General features: G+C 40.3%; 1 protein-coding gene across 2 annotated transcripts in view; it reads left to right on the top strand.

The window, feature by feature from the left end:
* The window catches only part of ZEB1 (zinc finger E-box binding homeobox 1), a 79,981-nt gene extending 66,776 nt beyond the window's left edge, over positions 1-13,205 (top strand). For both annotated transcript variants that reach the window (XM_080975274.1, XM_080975275.1), the window contains exons 6-9: positions 4,455-4,560; positions 5,904-7,714; positions 9,680-9,860; positions 10,661-13,205. In XM_080975274.1, coding sequence (XP_080831400.1) covers positions 4,455-4,560; positions 5,904-7,714; positions 9,680-9,860; positions 10,661-11,244 — 2,682 coding nt within the window. In that variant the 3' untranslated portion in view covers positions 11,245-13,205. The remainder of the gene's footprint in view (positions 1-4,454; positions 4,561-5,903; positions 7,715-9,679; positions 9,861-10,660) is intronic.
* The last annotated feature ends 7,466 nt before the right edge of the window (positions 13,206-20,671 follow it).

Here is a 20,671-nt window from a genome sequence, read left to right as displayed (position 1 = left end):
TTCATAAAGTAGGTGTTCCAAAATTTCTTCCAAGTCCATTATCCTTGACGTTGGAAACCTGACAAAATGCTTTCTTGTCATGAATCTCTGACAAAGGGATCCCAAGAAACCTTTTCAAGAACGTGGCATTCTAACAAGGGTGACTTGCCAAGAATGACTTTGCTATTTATTATGATTCCTTCTCATTTATTTATAGCAATTCCCAGTAAGAGTTGGAATGTATATATGAAATACAACTGAGTTGCTAAATCACTTATACCGTATTTTTCGCCCTATAGGACGCACTTTTTCCCCTCCAAAAATGAAGGGGAAATGTGTGTGCGTCCTATAGGGCGAATGCAGGCTTTCGCTGAAGCCTGGAGAGCGAGAGGCGTCGGTGTGCACCGACCCCTCTCGCTCTCCAGGCTTCAGGAAGCTATCCGCAAGCCTGGTCCCGCCGGGCGCGCAAGGCTTGGGGCGGCAGCCTGAAGCACGGGGTGAGCTCCGGAGCCCGCCCTGTGCTTCGGGCAGATGTCGGCAAGCTTCGCGCACCCTGCAGGAGGTCCCTCCGGGCGCACAAGGCTTGGGCCGGCAGCCTGAAGCACGGGGCGAGCTGCGGAGCCCGCCCCATGCTTCGGGCAGATGTCGGCAAGCTTCGTGCGCCCTGCAGGAGGTCCCGCCGGGCGCGCAAGGCTTGCAGGCAGCAGCCTTTTCTGGGGGCTGGGGTCGGGGGAAGCTCGAGCTTCCCCCATGCCTGGGAGGGAAATAATTTTTTTTTCCTTTATTCCCCCCCCCAAAAAAAACTAGGTGCGTCCTATGGGGCGGTGCGTCCTATGGGGCGAAAAATATGGTGAGTTATGAGCCTTTATCGCCTAGAAGCCAGCTTGCATTTTATCTGCAATTTGCAGAATTACTGTATTGCTTATTTACATTGCATGGCCTGCCAAGTGCTCCTGTTTGGGGACTGAGTACCAGATATATATATGCAGCCATTGTGACTTGTGTGAGTCACAATGACTTGTGACATGAAAACAAGTCTTCCATGTCTACGTTGTTCACGTGGTGCAGAGGCCTCCCTGGGTGCTCTGCCTTATATATTGTTAACTCAGTGGCAGCTTCAATGTGCTCCAGGTGTGATCACCTGGGGACCACTATGTATAAAGTGGCCCTCAGCATGGAAGAAATGTGCATAGATGGAACAGCTACCTAGAGACCAGAAACACTGCTTCTCATTAGCTCCAAGTTCTTATTGTGCATGTTTTCCCTGTCTAAAAAGTATAAGAGTGGTTTTAAAAAAAGTATAAGGACAGAATGTCTCTTCCATGCCCTTAAGAATTTAAGTTTCATAGTCACGGCAGTGTTTGATTTAGTGTTGGGCAAAATGCCTTTCACACACACACTTCACTATTTTGTTCTTGGGCTGGATTTGGGAGTGGCAATGTGTTGAGGTGGGGCAGATTTACTGCTGCTGGTGATTCCTGGTTCTCTTGGGCATCCCACAGTACTCCAGAAGGAAGACATCTGAAGCCACATGATGTCAGAGTGAGAGTTATACTTCCTGTCCTCACTCTGCAGTCTTATGAGTTTATACAGAAAAATGCCACCCAGCAACAGCTGAAAATGTGATTGTCATCATGGGCAGGACCATGAATTGAGTGGTGAATTGAGGGGGGGGGCAATGGAGTTGTTTTCTTGCACACATACCCCAAACCCCCACTTTTGGGCTGAAAGGTTTCTTTTAAAACAACTTTTGGACTCAGCAGAGGCCTCTTTGTAAGATACACATAATGCCCTATAGAGCATATAGAACATTTGTAGGCCTGATTGATTGATTGATTGATTGATTGATTGATTGATGAGCACTATCTATTTGAACCATTAATTTGTTCAATGGCCCTTGCCAAGTTCAGATCCCAGTCTCAGTTATTTATACAACTGGGGAAATAATAATAATATACTATTTATACCCTGCCCATCTGGCTGGGTTTCCCCAGCCACTCTGGGCGGCTTCCGACAAAATATTAAAAATAAATCATCAAACATTAAAAACTTCCCTAAACAGGGCTGCCTTCAGATGTCTTCTAAAAGTCGGATATTTGTTTATTTCCTTGACATCTGATGGGATGGGAGGGTGTTCCACAGGGCGGGCACTACTACCAAGAAGGCCCTCTGCCTGGTTCCCTGTAACCTCACTTCTCGCAGGAGGGAACCGCCAGAAGGCCCTCAGAGCTGGACCTCAGTGTCCCGGCTGAATGATGGGGCTGGAGACGCTCCTTCAGGTATACTGGGCCGAGGCCGTATATATAACGATTCACTTCACTTTGCTATTGCGATTATGGTGATGAGAGCAGCACCTTAACTTATTAAAGGGCTGAATAGTAACTCATGCTTTTGATGTCTTACTGCCTTTAACACAAAGTTGATCCCTCTGTTGTGCATACTTAGCAAACAGCCAGTCATTTATTTTAATTACAGTGGTACCTCGGATTACATACGCTTCAGGTTACATACACTGCTAACCCAGAAATAATACCTCAGGTTAAGAACTTTGCTTCAGGATGAGAACAGAAATCGTGCTCCGGTGGCGCGATGGCAGCAGGAGGCCCCATTAGCTAAAGTGGTGCTTCAGGTTAAGAACACTTTCAGGTTAAGAACGGACCTCCAGAAGGAATTAAGTACTTAACCCGAGGTACCACTGTATTTATAACTGCCTGCAATATTTCATGGATTTTCTCTGCCTCCTGGTATCTGTTAGGGGATCCATAGCTGTGGGTCACGATTTCAAATCAGGAACCTTCACTTGTTTCTTCTCTGTTGGGAAGCTGCACTGGAGAGTCTGCCATGCAAACTGCCGGTCCAGTCCTGTTCCATTAAAGATAATGGGGGAGATTTCACTGCAAAACTTTAGCAAAATGCCTAATTCAGATGAACATTTATAGGGATACAAAAATCCATAAATAAGCACTGTTAAGTTCAATGGGGAAATTAATCACAAGCTTTAAATCTATGTCCCCAACTTTAAAAGACTTTAATGGGGCTTTAAAAGACTGGCTTGTGATTCAATAAATTAGGACTAGTATATAACCTAGTAAAATAGTACCTTTGCACATTTTTTGTTTTGTTTTGTTTCCTGATACCATGTTTGCTGTGAACTGAATTTCTTTTTGTTAAAGCAAATTCACCCCAATAACAAGACAATTCTGCATATTGCCCTGTACATTCACTTCAATGCCAGGTATGGGCTGTTTTTCCTAATATTGCAGTGAGCTGGGCAGCCCTTTCTTGTGTGGGACTCCATTGTTTTGTTCCATTCCATAGAAGTGTTTTCCCTGCATCCCTTGTTGGTGCAACAAATTATAGTAGATGGGGGGGCAAAAATGTATCCACTTCATTGGCAGAATTGCATGTATTTTCTCATACCTACCAGCCTTGTGGGATACTATTTTGAGTAGTCATGAATGAGCATATGCAGCTTCTACCAAATGCAGACTGGAGCCCTGGGCACCCTTGACTTGAGCAGCTCAGATCAAAGTGAATTATACAGTGTAAAGGTTGAAAGCTGCTTGCTACATCTTTTTTTATTTCCAGAAAGTTTCTCGAGTATCAAGGTAGACAAGGATTTCTGGAATCTTAACTCTTATGTAACTTTGAACTTAGCTGAATCCAATTAGTGTGTGCTTAATAAAAACATTTTAAATGCAAGAAAGAACAAATTTCCCCCTGAATAGTAAAAACATTACCTACTACAAAGACAACTCTTCATTAATATCTCAATTCCATGTCTTATCTGTTGAGTCCTAAAAAATAAGTAAACCTGAAGGGCTAAATCATATTGCAAATATTTTAGGATGTGTTGACTGGTTCTTTATTTACAAGATAGTTATATGGCTTCAACATAACTTATTAATGCTGATTATTAGTTATATGTGAGCTCTACTAACTTTTGAAATATGATTTCTGTGTATTTATTTGGAGAATGATTTGTGACTGAGTGCATTTGTTACTGGACCATCTTCCCTAGAGCAGCCCTGTGATGTCGTTACATAAAGGAATTCGAGGCCAACAGTAAGAGCCGGAAGCATGTAAATGGAAAAATCAAGTCAAATAATTAAAATTTAAACAGGCTTTAATGTTTCTTTGTCTCATAACCCAGATTCTTTGGATGTCTTTTACAAATAGAATAAGGGAATGCCTTGTTGAATTTCCTAGACATGTAAAATGCCAATACAGTCTCTACCTGAAATTTTGATAGAGGGCAAAATTATTTTGTGGCTTATTTTTCTAACTTTGCTCACCCGTTTTCTTGCTAGTTTGTATTTCACAAGCAATATCTTCAATCACCTGATGATTTTTTTTAACTCTATTAAAATTTTATCTTTTTTTTTCTATTGCAAATGAGAGATTCCTCACTTGTGTGTTTCGTTATACCTGTTTTCTCTTTATCTTCTGATTGATATCCACATTCTGTCTTACAGAGACATGTAACTCAATCTAGTGGTAACCGAAAATTCAAGTGCACTGAATGTGGAAAAGCTTTCAAATATAAACATCACTTAAAGGAACACCTACGAATCCACAGTGGTAAATATCTGAAGTCCTGCTTGTCAGTATAAAGTGTTGCATACCACTTGCTATGTCAAAACTATACCAAATTATAGCCTGCAGCATAAATTATGTGTTTTGGTGTGTTGAACATAATTTGTCAGCAATTAGGTAAGATATAGTGAAAGCACATAAAATATGTTAAGGAGGCTCAATAAAGAAGGTTTACTGTACATTATCAAAGCTGTTCTTCGACTGTATGACCCTTGTTCTGGCTAAATTGTAAGGTGGCACTAAGTTGTTTCAGCCATTGGATATCCAGTGTTGGTACTGAGAAGTGGTGATTTTAAAGTTTATACTTATTGCTGTTGGGTTGTATCCAAAGGTATTTTCCATTCATGGGTTATAATAATAATAATAATTTTATTATTTATACCCCGCCCACCTGGCTGGGTTTCCCCAGCCACTCTGTTTTATACCTTGCACGAGAAAATACAAATAACATCCAAATATGATGTTCAATCTGTGCATCAGCTTCTGCAAGCAAAACCACAAAAACTGTTACAGATCCTACCTGAGATAAAGTACTGTATTACCTCTGGAGCAAGCATTTATGGAACAGCAAGCGCAGCTATTTTCTTTTGGCTGGTTAAATGTTTGGTTCATGCAGCTATAGCTGTCATGTGCCATCCATTTCTTGGATTTTGCCTTTTAAAAAAACTTCTTTTGCCCTTTTCTGGAGCGGGGGCAGGGTGTACAATGCCATTTATTGGTTCAGCTGAACAGATGAGCTGTTGGACACTTAGATGATATGCAGATTTTATAAATGTGTGAAATCTTGATTTTTTTCCCCCATAGAAAATGTAGTACAGTCCAGAAAAAAATAGTGGTGATTAAATCCCTACCTTTGGAGAGAAAATGCATAGTTAAATGTTTAAGTACCATCGAGGGGATTTAGCGATAGCTAACATTCGCTGGATTGTGCCTTTTGCATTGTTTTTTGAAGGCTTTGGTGCAAAGTTACTTGAAAGGGTAGTATATGTGTGCATATGAACTGGCTTATCATTAGTTTTGCATCTGTAGATTTTGAGGAGCTGCTGAGCAGATAATTGCGCCGGATCCAAGGTGTCCTTCCACATGTGGAAAGCACTTTCTGCTGATACAAGTTAGAGTGTTGTGCAAATAAAGTGAAGCTACATACAAAGTGTCCCATATCATATGGAAGCATGATTGCTGTAGAGCCTACTTTTTTGTAGCAGTGTCTGAGCTCTTGTGCTTGCAGCTATTATCCTTCCAGACTCTTTCAATCCTCGCTATAATTTATTAGTTCAGATTCCTAGATTATAATGGCTTTTTTCTTTCTTTTTTTTATACCTCTATAGGAGAGAAGCCATATGAGTGCCCAAACTGCAAGAAACGTTTTTCCCATTCTGGTTCCTACAGCTCTCACATAAGCAGTAAGAAATGTATTGGTTTGGTGCCTGTGAATGGCCGGGCACGATCAGGGCTCAAGACATCTCAGTGCTCTTCCCCTTCCCTTTCTGCATCGCCGGGTAGCCCAGCAAGACCACAAGTACGACAAAAGATAGAGAATAAGCCGTTACAAGAACAGCTCCCCATTAACCAAATTAAAACTGAACCTGTGGATTATGAATTCAAGCCCATAGTGGTTGCTTCAGGAATCAACTGTTCAGCCCCTTTGCAAAACGGGGTTTTTAGTGGTGGTGGCCCGTTACAGGCAACCAGTTCTCCTCAGGGTGTGGTGCAAGCTGTTGTTTTGCCAACCGTTGGTCTGGTGTCTCCAATAAGTATCAACTTAAGTGACATTCAAAATGTACTTAAAGTTGCCGTTGATGGCAATGTAATAAAACAAGTGTTGGAGAACAGTCACGCCAATCTTCTTACATCCAAAGAACAAGAAACAATCAACACTGCATCCATACAGCAAGCTGGACATTCCCTCATTTCAGCTATCAGTCTTCCTTTGGTTGATCAAGATGGGACAACCAAAATTATCATCAACTACAGTTTGGAACAACCTAGTCAACTTCAGGTTGTGCCACAGAATCTGAAAAAAGAAAACCCCACCCCAACAAACAGCTGCAAAATCGAAAAGTTGCCAGAAGATCTTAGGGTGAAATCGGAGAAAGAAAAAAGCTTTGATGGAGAGACCAATGATAGCACTTGCCTTCTTCGTGACGACTGCCCAGGAGAATCCAATGCACTTCAAGAATCAAAGCACTATGATATCAGAAATCCCACTCAGCCATCTCAGCTCAGCAGTGCAGATGCTGAGAAGTCCGAACCCTCTGTTTCACCAGAAACAGGGGAGGCTAATCTATCTCCTGGCCAACCCCCTCTAAAAAATCTTTTATCCATTCTAAAAGCCTATTATGCATTAAATGCACAACCAAGCTCAGAAGAGCTCTCAAAAATTGCCGACTCGGTAAATTTGCCATTGGATGTAGTAAAAAAGTGGTTTGAAAAAATGCAAGCTGGCCAAATTTCTGTACCATCATCAGGACCATCTTCCCCTGAACCTGACAAATTAAAAAATTCTGTGGATAATGATGACTGCGCAGGACTGGAAACGGCAAATGAACACCAGGACGGCACGTCTAATTCTGAAAGCTCCCTCAAGGTAGATAAACCACAGACTGTATCAACAGGATCAGCTCAGAATGGTTCGCGGAGTAACACAGCTTCCCCATCACCCCTTAACCTCTCTTCATCTAGAAATTCACAGGGTTACGTGTACCTTAATGAAGGTGTCCAGGAAGAGCCACAAATAGAACCTCTTGACCTTTCACTACCAAAGCAACATGGAGAAACATTAGAGCGATCTACTATAACTAGTGTTTACCAGAACAGTGCTTATTCTGTCCAAGAAGAACCATTGAACTTGACTTGTGCAAAAAAAGAACCGCAAAAGGACAGCAGTATTACAGACTCTGAACCAGTTGTAAATGTAATCCCACCAAGTGCCAATCCCATTAATATTGCTATACCTACAGTCACTGCCCAGTTACCTACAATTGTTGCCATTGCTGACCAGAACAGTGTTCCATGCTTACGAGCTCTTGCTGCCAATAAGCAAACCATTCTTATCCCACAGGTAGCTTATACGTATTCAACCACCGTTAACCCTACAGTTCAAGAAACACCAAAACAGATGCAGGCCAATGGAAGTCAGGTACCTGAACCAATATATGATTATGTATTTTAATTAATGAGGCAAACATATAAAGTCACAAAATAAGGTTGGGGGAATGAAGTGTTCATTTTGCTAATATTAAATTATTCTGACTAGCTGCATCTAGCTAATACGAGTTAGAATGAATTTTCTGTGCAAATACCTCACACTTAATGTAAGCAAGGCCTTTCATTCCATACGCCAGACACCATTTAGCTTTACTGTGGACTAGATGCAGATGACGACAAGAATTTGAGTCTGGTATTGCAATTTCCTTTTCCATGTGGCCATGCCTACACAACGTGACTTATCATAGCCTCTACAATGGTAATGTTACACACCTTTGACCTGTGTCCATTATATTCTGAGGCACGTTCCAAAATATTTTGGGGGGTATTTTAACAATCAATTCCTGCATTTTCTAATTATGTAACCAAATTCTTAGCCCTTTACTGAATATTCTCTAATTTTGATCATTCCTAAAGAAATGTGCATGCTACTGCAAAATACTGATCTGCCCAATAATTGCATTGTTTCGTGGCTTTTTTATATTGTTACAATTTTCTGGTTACTGCTTGATTATAGTGCCATATTCCATCTCCATCATCCTCATTTAGCCCAATGCCTTTTAGCCTTTTAATCAGCCAAATAAGCCATATGATTCTGTTTGCGGGTGTCTAAGATGTTATTCCATGATGATGTTGCCAGAGCCAGTCAGATTAAATGGCAATAAGGGCAGATGAAGTCAAAGGCAGAGAGTGTGACTGGGTTATATCAGGCATAGGCAAACTCGGCCCTCCAGATGTTTTGGAAGTACAACTCCCATCATCCCTGACCACTGGTCCTGTTAGCTAGGGATGATGGGAGTTATAGTCCCAAAACATCTGGAGGGCCGAGTTTGCCTATGCCTGGGTTATATAAACTCTAGCCTGGTGATTAGTCAGGTGTGCTACAGACACCTCAACAAGTGCTGCTCTCCCTAGCAAGGACTCATCCCAGCTGTAGTTTGGTTACAGGAAACTGTCTGACTGCTGCTAACATGGAGTCTTCACACAGTCCAGGCAGGAAAAGCCAACCTAGGCGTAAATGTCTAGTTATGAGGCAACAGGTGGGAGGCTTCTACTGCTACATGAGTGTCTGCTATGCAGTAATGCACCTAACATCCTGGGAGCTAGATGCAAATGCTGGCAGGCCAGACACCCAGTCCCCATATTCCTTTTTATGCACAAGCAGCTGTTTGTACCTTGTTCTCCATATGTTGTAGGATGCAACTAATGTGTGTCACTGGTCTAACTATTAAATTACTGAGGGAAATCAGTTTCTAAGTGACTGATTATGTAGTGATCACATTATTATTAAGATGCATTGCTAGAAAGTCTCCTTTTTTTAGCTTGTTGATACCATTAATGCTGGAATTGAAATGACTTTTGGGGGGTTTCCCCTTAACAGTCGAGGATGAACTTTTAGCACAGGTTCATTGGCAATGCATTAGAAATATATACAGATAATTGAGAGTGAAATTAAACAACACTTAAACGCATATAGTACATTGGAAAATCATTTTACTTCTTCATAACTGGTATCAAAGTAGTGAAATCTGGAGCACCTATACACTACTGCTAAAACCATTTGAGAAAGCTAAATGAGCACATTGCCAAAGTGCCTTCTTACAATTTTTTAGTCTATAACATTCTTGCCTTTGATATCTCCCTTCTTAACTATAGAATAGCTTTCTCTGTTCTACTTGAAAGCCTGAACATCAGGCAATTATTTAACCTAAATCTTCATGGCCCCCAATTATTAGCAAAACTGGAATGGTAGGTTCATAAAAAGAGAGAGATGTTGCTACATAAATGTGGTTGATATTTAAATGATTTTACCAAAATGTAAAAAAATAACTTGATACTGCCTGTTGTGTTCACTGCATTTGAGCAGGTGTAAGAATGTTGTTCCTTGATTTCTCAGGATGAAAGACAAGACACTAGCTCAGAAGGTGTATCAAATGTAGAGGATCAGAATGATTCGGATTCCACACCACCGAAGAAGAAGATGAGAAAGACAGAAAATGGAATGTATGCTTGTGATTTGTGTGACAAAATATTCCAGAAGAGTAGCTCACTCTTGAGACATAAATATGAACACACAGGTATGTGAACAAGAAGGTACACGGGTTGAGTTTATTACATCCATCCAGAGCCAAATGTGGTCATTGGCAACTAGTCAGGCACAGGTGAGAATATGCCTCACCATTCATGTAAAATGGCATCTCCAGCCTGTCCAAATTGGGTTCAGAGGAGCAAGATTGTGCAGATAAGGTTGCCCATCCAGATGTCCATTTCCATTGACTGCAGATACAGAAGGCTGACAATATAGCTGCCTTGATGGATCAAGACAAGAACATAACAAGTTGTATCTAATTCATTTAGATACAGGCGAATTTTTAAAAAGTGAATATGACTACAGTGGTACCTCGGGTTACATACGCTTCAGGTTACATATGCTTCAGGTTACAGACTCCGCTAACCCAGAAATATTACCTCAGGTTAAGAATTTTGCTTCAGGATGAGAACAGAAATCGTGCAGCAGCGGCAGCAGGAGGCCCATTGGCTAAAGTGGTGCTTCAGGTTAAGAACAGTTTCAGGTTAAGAACGGACCTCCAGAACGAATTAAGTACGTAACCAGAGGTACCACTGTAGTGATAAAACAAGAAAGAAAGTGATCAGTTAGATATAGGTAACACTAGATGCCAAAGGCCTCTCCCATCCTCCACTCTTTAAGAGGTTTATCAGTGGTCAAAGTGTTAGCCATGTTTAGTTTTGTCTTTGAGTGAAACGGTGAACAAAATTGTTCAAAAAGACCAAACAAATCATGGGACCTCTGATTGTGTGTGCAGTGATTGAGTCCCAGCACACACGCCTGGAAGTTATATTGTTTTTCCTTTTTCAGGTAAGCGGCCTCATGAGTGTGGGATCTGCAAAAAGGCATTTAAACACAAGCATCATTTGATCGAACACATGCGACTGCACTCTGGAGAAAAGCCCTACCAATGTGACAAATGTGGCAAACGTTTTTCACACTCGGGGTCCTACTCCCAGCACATGAATCATCGCTACTCCTACTGCAAAAGGGAAGCTGAGGAACGCGACAGCACAGAACAGGAAGAGGCGGCACAGGAGCGGCTAAGTAATGAGCACGCAGGGCCCGGGGCTTCCCCCTCGCAGCTCGACTCCGATGAGAGAGAGAGCTTGACGAGGGAGGAAGAGGAAGACAGCGAAAAGGAGGAGGAGGAAGAGGAAGACAAAGAGATGGAGGAGGAACCGCCAAAAGGAAAAGAATGTGGGAAATTACAAGAGGAGGAAGAAGAGGAGGAGGAGGAAGAAGACGACGAGGAGGAGGAAGACGAAGAGGAGGAAGAAATAAGTGAAGGTAGCAGGAAGGATAAGGAAGCTGTAAATGAAGAAAGCAGTGCTAAACAAGAAGATATACAGAAAGAGGAGCCAATGTCAGAATCAGCAGCAAATAAAGCTTAACTGATGGTGTGGTTTTGTACAAGGCAGAGAAATCTCGGCTGGCAATGAAGGTTGTTCTGTACTCTACATGCTTTTCATGGAAGCACAGTAGCTTGTGCACTGTGATTCCTGTTCACTACTGTGTAACAAAAAAGAAAAAAAAACAGAAAATATAAAAAATATATATATCCAGGTGTGCCTGAACCTCAAACCTAGTAATTTTTCACACTTTTCAAAGTTAGGAACAAGTTTGTGACCTGAAACAGATTAGAAGAACATGGTGACTTTGGAAGCAGATATTTAACATGTTGTAGGAAACATGTTTTATTTGATATGTGTTGGACATCAGTTTGTTTTTATCAGTATTAAAACAAAAATCATTTTTTTTCCTTTTTTTTCTTTTTGTTGGTTCAATTTTTCAACTGTACAATTGGGAGAGATTTATGTTGTTGTCGTTGTTTTGATTTTATCAGTGAAACAATTCTGCTAATTCCGCTTCAGTATTTTATTATATTTTTTAAATGTGAGAACTTCTGCACTACAAGATTCCCTTAAGCAGAAAGGTATGATGCAGTTCCAAACAGTGCTTGACTACCTTTGTAAATTCAGCTTAGAAGGTAGCAGTTTAAAACATTTAGATGTTGTTAGTAGAACATGTTCTCATTTAAAGTGTATTGTTAGCCTTAAGGAAGCAGCTGATAGAAGAATTGAAGTTTCTTACTCATGTGGTTGAAAATGTAGTTTGAAAAGATTGTGGTGGGGTTCTGATTGCAGGGACTAACAGTGTTAATACTGGTGAGGACAGCCAAGTTGTCAAAATCAGTGTTTGTAATTGTGTCTGGAGTATGTAGTTTAAAATATGAAGGATATGACATGAAGCTTTGTATCTCCTTTGGCCTTATGCAAGACCTTGTGTGCTGTAAGTGCCATTTCTCAGTATTTTAAAGGCTCTGACCGGCCTTTCTCCAATGTGTGGCCTACAATAACTAGCATTTGTTTATATTGAACTTCTATAAAACAAAATCATGGGGGAAGAACACTTAGCCATCAGAAAAGTAAAAGCACTGGTACATTTCATAATGCAATTCTTCAGTATCATTTTTTCTTTAATTACCTACTTGGAGAATTTCTCTATAGTAATTACGAAGGGAAATTTTTAATTTGTTTTATTGGTTCACTTAATTTCAGACGCATACATCATATGTTATTGGGCTCATAAATGTTTCCAAATGTTAGTTATTCTGGACCCCATTTATTGACAATGTTAGCTGATTTTAACCTATCAGTATTATTTTATTTCTTTTAGTTTTTAGATCTGTGCAACATTTTGTACTGTATGTTTTCAAACCTGGCAGTATTAATACCCTTCTTACTGACATATGTACCTTTTTAGTTTTAGAAAACTTTTATATTTATGTGTCTTATTTTTATATTTCTTTATTTATTACACAGTGTAGTGTATAATACTGTAGTTTGTATTAATACAATAATATATTTTAGTATGAAAATTTGGAAAGTTGATAAGATTTAAAGTAGAGATGCAATTGGTTCTCTTGCATTGAGATTTGATTTAACAGTGTTATGTTAACATTTATACTTGCCTTGGACTGTAGAAGAGAAGAATTAAAACGGGAATGTATCAATTTTACAATCGCAATCAATTCATTTTACCTTTTCCCAGTTTTTAATATAAAGCTCTTAAATTTTGAAATTCACTGTATGACTAATAGCATGATGCTCTGCCGTTTTATTAAGAGTTTAGCCTAACCATAAAACACTCATTTCCTTAGCTAAGCCAAGATAGAATAATCTTCTAAACAGTGTTGGGAACAATGTTTAACATTTCTGTGCCAATTTGTTCCTGTATTCATGTATGTGAGTTACAAATCTGAAACTTTTTTTTTTTAAGTTCCTTGTTACATCATGGTCATTTTCTAGTTTTCTACCAGACTCCCCATCTCACAATAAAAAGCGTCAACAAGCCTGATTTACTGTCATTATTGCAGAAATAAAAGCAAGGAGAGGGTTGTTTGGCACATTCCCGTGGGACATCACTGAGGCTGCATGTGCCCTGTTTCTTTCACAAGAGCAACTGAAATGACTTCCCCCTCAGTTGTAGAACTGATAGTTAGGTGCAAATGTAATGGGAGAAACAGGGAAGCAAGAACTTTTATTGTGAAAAAAAAAGTAACTTTACTAAGCTTCACGGCCGAGAGAAATTTTTGCATTCCTCCCCCTTTGTTGCTATGCTCCCATTCTTTCGCATTCTAAATTTTCGAAATTGCTGCTGTGTTGGGGGTTGGGAATCCTTACCAGCATTAGCCAACAGATGCTCTCAACAGAAAAACAAAAGCATGCACTCTATCTACAGCAGCAGTATCTGACATGCTTCTGGAAGCTTGCTTTCCTTTGTCCTGGGGACAACTTTGAAGCACCACAAAAACCCGAGATGATAACTGGACTGGAGACCATGGCAGCATGTAGAAATGAATGTGTGTTTACCGCAACCACCTGTGACCGATCTCCAGTGCATCCCTGAAAATCTGTTGCCTATGTACTGCTTCAGACTTTGCTTAGGTGCAGATAACCACTTTGAGCTTGGTGGGGAAACAAGTCTGTTAGAAGAAGCATATGTTGTATGTAGGCAAATGGATTACTTGAGTGGTTTAGTGAGTTTTCTGAGGTCAGCAGCTAAAGTGGAAGCAACTAGGAAACTGCTCCTTATAGAGTTGTTCCTTGGTTTCTAGATCAGCAGGAAGGACTAGGTAGCACCTTGCTAAATTATAATTTTTGTTTTCTTGTTTGATCCGCCTGCTGCAAAATACCGTTGAGCTCTTTTGAAAGGAAATGAGCTAATGTCCCTGCTGTATGCATTTTTTAAAAATTGGAAGATTTCCTTTTTACCTTTTTTTAAAATGGTCAAAATCATTCCATACATCAAAAGGAAAAAATACTATTAGTTCATTGTTTTCTACACAAAAGTATTTTCATAGTGAGCATCATGTACTTCATTTCATTCCACTATACCACTAACATACATACATATGTTGTTCTGTTCCTGCATAAGAGCATTTATTTTTAACATCATGCAAGATATGTGCTCCCAATGAGATAGGAGTTAATGGCTGCTTAACTAATCTACTCACTGAAGTAAAAAGTTGAGGCTCTTCTCCTTGGACATAATCATGAAATTAGTATCTCAACAATAAACAAAGGTAAATTGGCATTGAATGTGTTTGGAACATAATGTGAGAATGTATTAAAGGCTTCTTAACCAAAGTTAAATTTGTATTTCATGTAACTGCATTTTATCTTCTATATATGATCTGAAAATGCTTTTTCAAAACCTCTTAATGCCTCATTTTAAAATTTCTACCCCCATTACTTGTCCTTTTTTGTCCTCTTTTTCTAGAAATGCTGACTTGGGAAATGCAAAATAAATAAGTTATGAACCTGGAAATACTTCTAAAAATAGAGGGGGGAATCCAGATAAAGTTTTCTACTTAAGGCTGTAGTCTTGTGCACATTTATCTGGAAGTTAGGCCCTTTGAACACAACAGGGCTTACTTCTGAGTAAGCACGATTAGGCTGTTCTGCAGGTCTCCAACCATGTGCACACATTCTTATTTATTATGGTACTTATTCATAAGCTATACACCACTTGATTTGTAACAAAAAAAAACCCGCAAAACAGTTTACAAAAAGATAAAATGGGGGGATGACAACACTACTTTAAAGTATACAAAAGTTGAAATACTGAAATGAATTAAGATTTAAAAGCGTCTAAACAAGTCTGTTTTTAGCAGGCGCTGGAAAGAATACAGTGAAGGCACCTACTTGATATCAATAGGCAGGGAGTTCGAAAGTGAAGGTGCTGCCACACTAAACGATGGAGTGCTTACATATTCAGAACAGGTATGTGACACCTGTAGTAGTGCCAATTCTGCTGATCAGTATTCTTGGGATTCCTTTAAAAAAAAAAAAAAAGTACTGTATATGAGTGGGATTCAAGTGCCAGTTCTAATGCTGCATGAAAAGCTCCCGTTTTTGCAATTTCATTTGCAGACTGCAAAAAAAGCTTGACAATTTGAGAGCAGGGCAAATGGAATTTCCTGGTGCTCTTCCTGGGCTCATGATCATTTCCCCGGGCCACAGAACACCCTCACAACAAAGTGATGTTCTAGGCATTCTGGCAAGTGAAAGGGTACCTGCCAACCTAGGAAGAATTTGAAGGTACGCTAGTACATTTTGGGCCAAAAGTTCTCAACTAAGAGCTTTCATCTCATAACTTCCAAATCTTACTATAATTTTTTTATCTAAAAGTATCCAGCTAGGCATCTTAGTTTTAACACCGGTTCAGCTACTGCTTTTAGGGCCAGTGTAAACTTACTGTGATAAAATATAATGGATATACTGCAGGCATCCCCAACCTTTGGCCCTCCAGATGTTTTGGACTACAATTCCCATCATCCCTGACCACTGGTCCTGTTAGCTAGGGATCATGGGAGTTGTAGGCCAAAACATCTGGAGGGCCGCAGGTTGGGGATGCCCGATATACAGTGGTACCTCGGGTTACATATGCTTCAGGTTACATACGCTTCAGGTTACAGACTCCGCTAACCCAGAAATAGTGCTTCAGGTTAAGAACTTTGCTTCAGGGTGAGAACAGAAATCGTGCTCCAGCGGCGCAGCAGCAGCAGGAGGCCCCATTAGCTAAAGTGGTGCTTCAGGTTAAGTACAGTTTCAGGTTAAGTACAGACCTCCGGAACGAATTAAGTACTTAACCCGAGGTACCACTGTACTGTGTAGTGAGGATCTGCTATGTACTGATGGCCACCAACTTGAATGACTTTACAAGGGTTAGACAAATGGATGGACAAATCAATGGCTGCTAACCATGAGAGCTATCTTCCACTTCCGCTGTTGGTAAACTCTTAGACTCTGTGAGTAAACCTTAAATTCTCTTCTAGATGGCACAGAGAACAGGTTGTTGTTGCTGCTGCTGACACAAACAAGGGATGAAGCTTTGATCACATCTCGAAATAGGGTGGCTTTGTGCACTAATTTTGATTTCAGGTGGTGTTTCTTCAATACACTAATGAAAAGCCAGATGACTCCTAAACGTGGTTTCCTTGCATTTCTTCCTGCATGGTAAGTTGCAAGAAGGGAAAGCTTTTATGTAAGCACTTCCTACTACATTGCATCCAAATTACACGTGATGCTCAGTTGCAGAAGTTCCTGTCCTCTCTGATATTTTTTTCCATTTGGTTAATTAGCTGTTCTCTGCTTTGAAAGGAAGAAATACAAAAGTGCCCAGCCAGAAGATAAAGATGCCACCTTGTTTCTCTAGGTTGCAGCCTAACAACAATATTAAAGAGGGAACAACTCACAATTTGTCAGACTTTTGCTGTCACATCTGTGTTGTATGTTACCTAGTCAAACACAACTAGTTATACTACTGGGCACTGCAGATTATTCTTTTAAACTTTTTAAAAGAAGACAGAGAAGCATCTTTAAAGCAATTCTAAAACTGGCTTTAACTTCAAGTGGCAAAGCATTATTGGGAATATAAAAGTGACCAACAGAAAAACACGGAAGCAAAAAAACCCCTAAAATCTGATTGTGTGATCTTTTCCTTAACAGGTGTGCATTGAAGAGTAACACAATGCAATTGAGAATGAAATAAAGGTTTAAAAAAAAGTTTCTGTATCCCGTAATTTGTCTTATGTCCTTAAATGGGAAAAAAGTAAGTCCTGCCTGAATATTTGCTTCAGTTTCATCACTCCAGGACAGTGACTTCACAAATGCCCCATATATCAAGTGCCATAACATCTGTTTCCCACTTTTCTTCCAAGGAACTCAGAGCAGCAGCATTCATGGAGCTCATTTTTATTCTCACATCACATTAATTCTGCAAAATAGGCCGAGCCAATGGATAGTAGTGTGTTTGTCTCTGTAATGCAGCTGCTAGGATGCTCAGTGGAACAACCAGCTTTGCACGTATTACAGCTGTGTTGAAAGATTTGCACTGACTGCCTATTAACAGGCGAGTCAAGTTCATCATTTTGTTATAGGTGTTTAAAGTCCAAAACACTTGGGAACCAGGGATACCTAGCAGGCTACTTCCATTGACACAAGCCGGGTTAGGTTCTTTCTGCTTATTGTTTCATAGCCAGTGGAGTGTTATTTAGTACCAGCGCAGAAAAGGGCCTTCTTTGTGATGGCACCAAGAGTCGGTAATGACTTTAAACTCTTTTAAGCTGATTTTTTTACCCAAGCTTTTCTGAACACTGATTCTTAATTTTGTTTTATTTTGTACATTACTTTTATTTCTAGTATACAGTTTTCTTGTGTTTTCATCTCAGTTTTGCTTAGTTTCTAGGAAATTATATTGAATGTTGTATTTTAATCCTTGTATGTAAACTGCTTAGAGATTTTTTTTTATTAAGTAGCATTGAAAATGTATAATTAATACGATAAAAAAACTGACATGCCTAAAGCCACCCAGTGAGCTTCATGGCTGAATGATGATTTGAACCTATATCCAAGTCCAAATTCTGGGCTGAATTCAGCTGATGAGTCCTGCTAGCAAAAGCCCACACAGCCCACTGTGCAACATGAGATTAGCTTTACCCTCAAAGAGTTTAGAAATAAATGGGGGGGAGGGGAGAGTTAAACCAGATTAAAAAGTTAAACTCACCCATGTTAGTCCCTTAGCTTGGCTTGGGGCAGGGAGATCTCTTACACCCTTAAATGCGGTTCCTTTGAGACAACAGTCTCTGAGCAAAGATTAAATGCACCTAGCATTTATGGTAAAAGGGGAATCTAATGTGTCAACAAGGGAGAAATGTGGATGGCAGTATTTTCAAATATCAAAATATCAAAATATTCAAAATCGGTCATTTTCATTTAAAGCTTGCAGGTGGCACTACAACATCTGCTGCAGCACACACAACAGTAAGAGGCAATGAAGGCTGGTATGGATGTGATATCTGGGGCAGTGATGTCTTCCAAGTTTGGATTTCACACTCCCATTTGCCCCAACCAGTATGGCTAATAGGGATGCTGGGAGCTGGAGTCCAGCAAAATCAAGATGGCATCATGTTGGCTGCCCCAGTCTGTGGCCTTTCTCACATCTTACACAGTGGTACCTCGGGTTACATACGCTTCAGGCTACAGACTCCGCTAACCCAGAAATATTACCTCAGGTTAAGAACTTTGCTTCGGGATGAGAACAGAAATCGTGCAGCGGTAGCGCAGCAGCAGCAGGAGGCCCCATTAGCTAAAGTGGTGCTTCAGGTTAAGAACAGTTTCAGATTAAGAACAGACCTCCGGAACGAATTAAGTACTTAACCCGAGGTACCACTGTACCAGGAAGCTAGTCCTGCAGACCTAACACACTGGCCAGATGTCCAGGAGCTGTAAAAGGGAATCTGATATCTAGATATCAGGAGATTGCTTCTACCGCGTAAGCCCCACTGCCTGTTTATGTTAAGCGCTTAAGAAAATGCGCTGTATATATTTGGGGTGAGATTCCGTTGCAAGGAGGGCCTTATGTAATTCCCTGCGTATTCTCCCCTGCCAGAATGGTTCATACTCAAGCAGATCAGTGTTTCTAGCCTTCAAACAATCCGTGTGGGTGGCTGAGCAGAGGCCGGCAAGAGTGTCAGTCGGTTAAAAAGAGCAGGCTAATGGAACTGCTTGTTCTGATCTGAACTCGCTTCCACCAATCAAACCCTCCCAAGTCCATGAATCACACCACAAATGCCTATTGCATGCAAACTGGGCATTTCACTTTTGTCATTCTGGTGTGAGATAACAGGAGTGAACTCAGCGGTTCCACACTTTCCTCGCCACCCTATAAAAATGTACAGAGATGTTGCTTTTCCCATTTCAATGACAAAAATACAACTGTTTCAGCCAGAAATTTGGCCTAAAGGTTTGTTATTCATTCCCCCTCCCTTTTAAGATCTCTGTTCTGTGTCCCCCCCCCGCCCCCTGCACTATTTTGCCATGAAAGGGCTATGTCTAAAAGCAGCTCTTGTCAGCTCACACTGTAAAGTGGCTTAATAAGCTAATTTGTCTGTCACGTTTGTTATTACAGTGTTTCCATCATCCTGCTTAAAATACAGAATCTCACTGTTGTGAATTCTCTCTCCTATCAGTATTCCAGCACTGCTAAACAAGACCACTGAACTTTGGGATTTTCAGTTGCAATTAGCGTGCCGTCAAACTGGAGTTAACAGGTACACAAGGTGTACATATTGGTGTGACCTCCCTTCAAGCTGATCCGCCAAGCAAATATCTCTTCCAATGCTAAAATTGTGTGTGTTGCCATCTGAGGGGGGAGAGATGTTGCCAGGTAATAGAATACAAATATAATGCCAACCCTATGTGAAAAGGAGTGTGTGTGTTTTTCAGCTTGTGGAGACAATGATATTTTAAAGTGAATGTTGCAAGCATTATTGGATAGGATATGGTGCTGGACCTCATGAAAACAGCTTGTTCGTTTGACTTGCTGTTATGAAGCCCCGCTCACGTATCATAAAGCAAGTGTACCTGTTTTCATCCGACAGGCGTTGGGCAGTGTGATTTAGCACTTTCCAAATGTTTCCTATAGAAAAGCCTATCACGGGGACAGGATATTTATCTAGCTTCACACAAGCTTTCTGGGAACATTTTATCAAAGTCGTAATGCTGTTCCCATGTGTCTCTTGCTGCATCACACAGACACATCCACCGCATTACTCATCTCTTCATAATGGAAGTCTATACATCACAGTTGTGCAGGTATCGTCCAGTGCACCATATAGAAAATTCTTTTTTTTAAAAAAAATGATTTAATTAGCTGCAGAGCCTGATGCTGGGATATGCAGATATTTCATCTGTAAGACATTTTATGGAGCTTGGCTTTGAAATGCTGGTATCCAAGTGCTATAAACTCTGGGTAAATAAGATTTCATAGCCTCTATCCTCCAAGGGTTGCATATACAATTATAAAGGAGGCAATTTGCAATAACTGAGTGGGAGACAGTCTGGGTTAATTGGTGCAGTGGAACCACATAATGCATTCAGACATAAATAATTGCTTCTAACTGCGTTGTTATTTGTTTTGCTTTATTGATATAATGTCCTCAAAATCCCTCTTTAAAACTTTCCTGTCATTTCCAATAAACTCCCAAGTAAGGAACTAGGGATGATCAGACTATTTTGCATAATTCTCTTCCCCTCCCCTTCCTAAATTAATACTTTCCAAGCCCGTTTGACATGTCCGTCCTCTCTCGTTTCTTGGCAAAACATGAGGGTAAGCTAAGAATATGTGTCAGGTGAAAACAGCTTTATGGTTTAGGGCTGTCAATTGATAGATGGGGTTTTGTTTTGTTCAGCTGTCTTGCTTTTAACTAATGGATTAAACTGATTAAAAATCAGCACTATGGTATCTTGACAG

The sequence above is a fragment of the Podarcis pityusensis genome (genome assembly GCF_964106645.2).
Source record: "Podarcis pityusensis genome assembly, chromosome: 12".
Taxonomy (NCBI): Eukaryota; Metazoa; Chordata; class Lepidosauria; order Squamata; family Lacertidae; genus Podarcis; species Podarcis pityusensis.
This window is presented reverse-complemented; position numbering and strand designations above follow the sequence as displayed.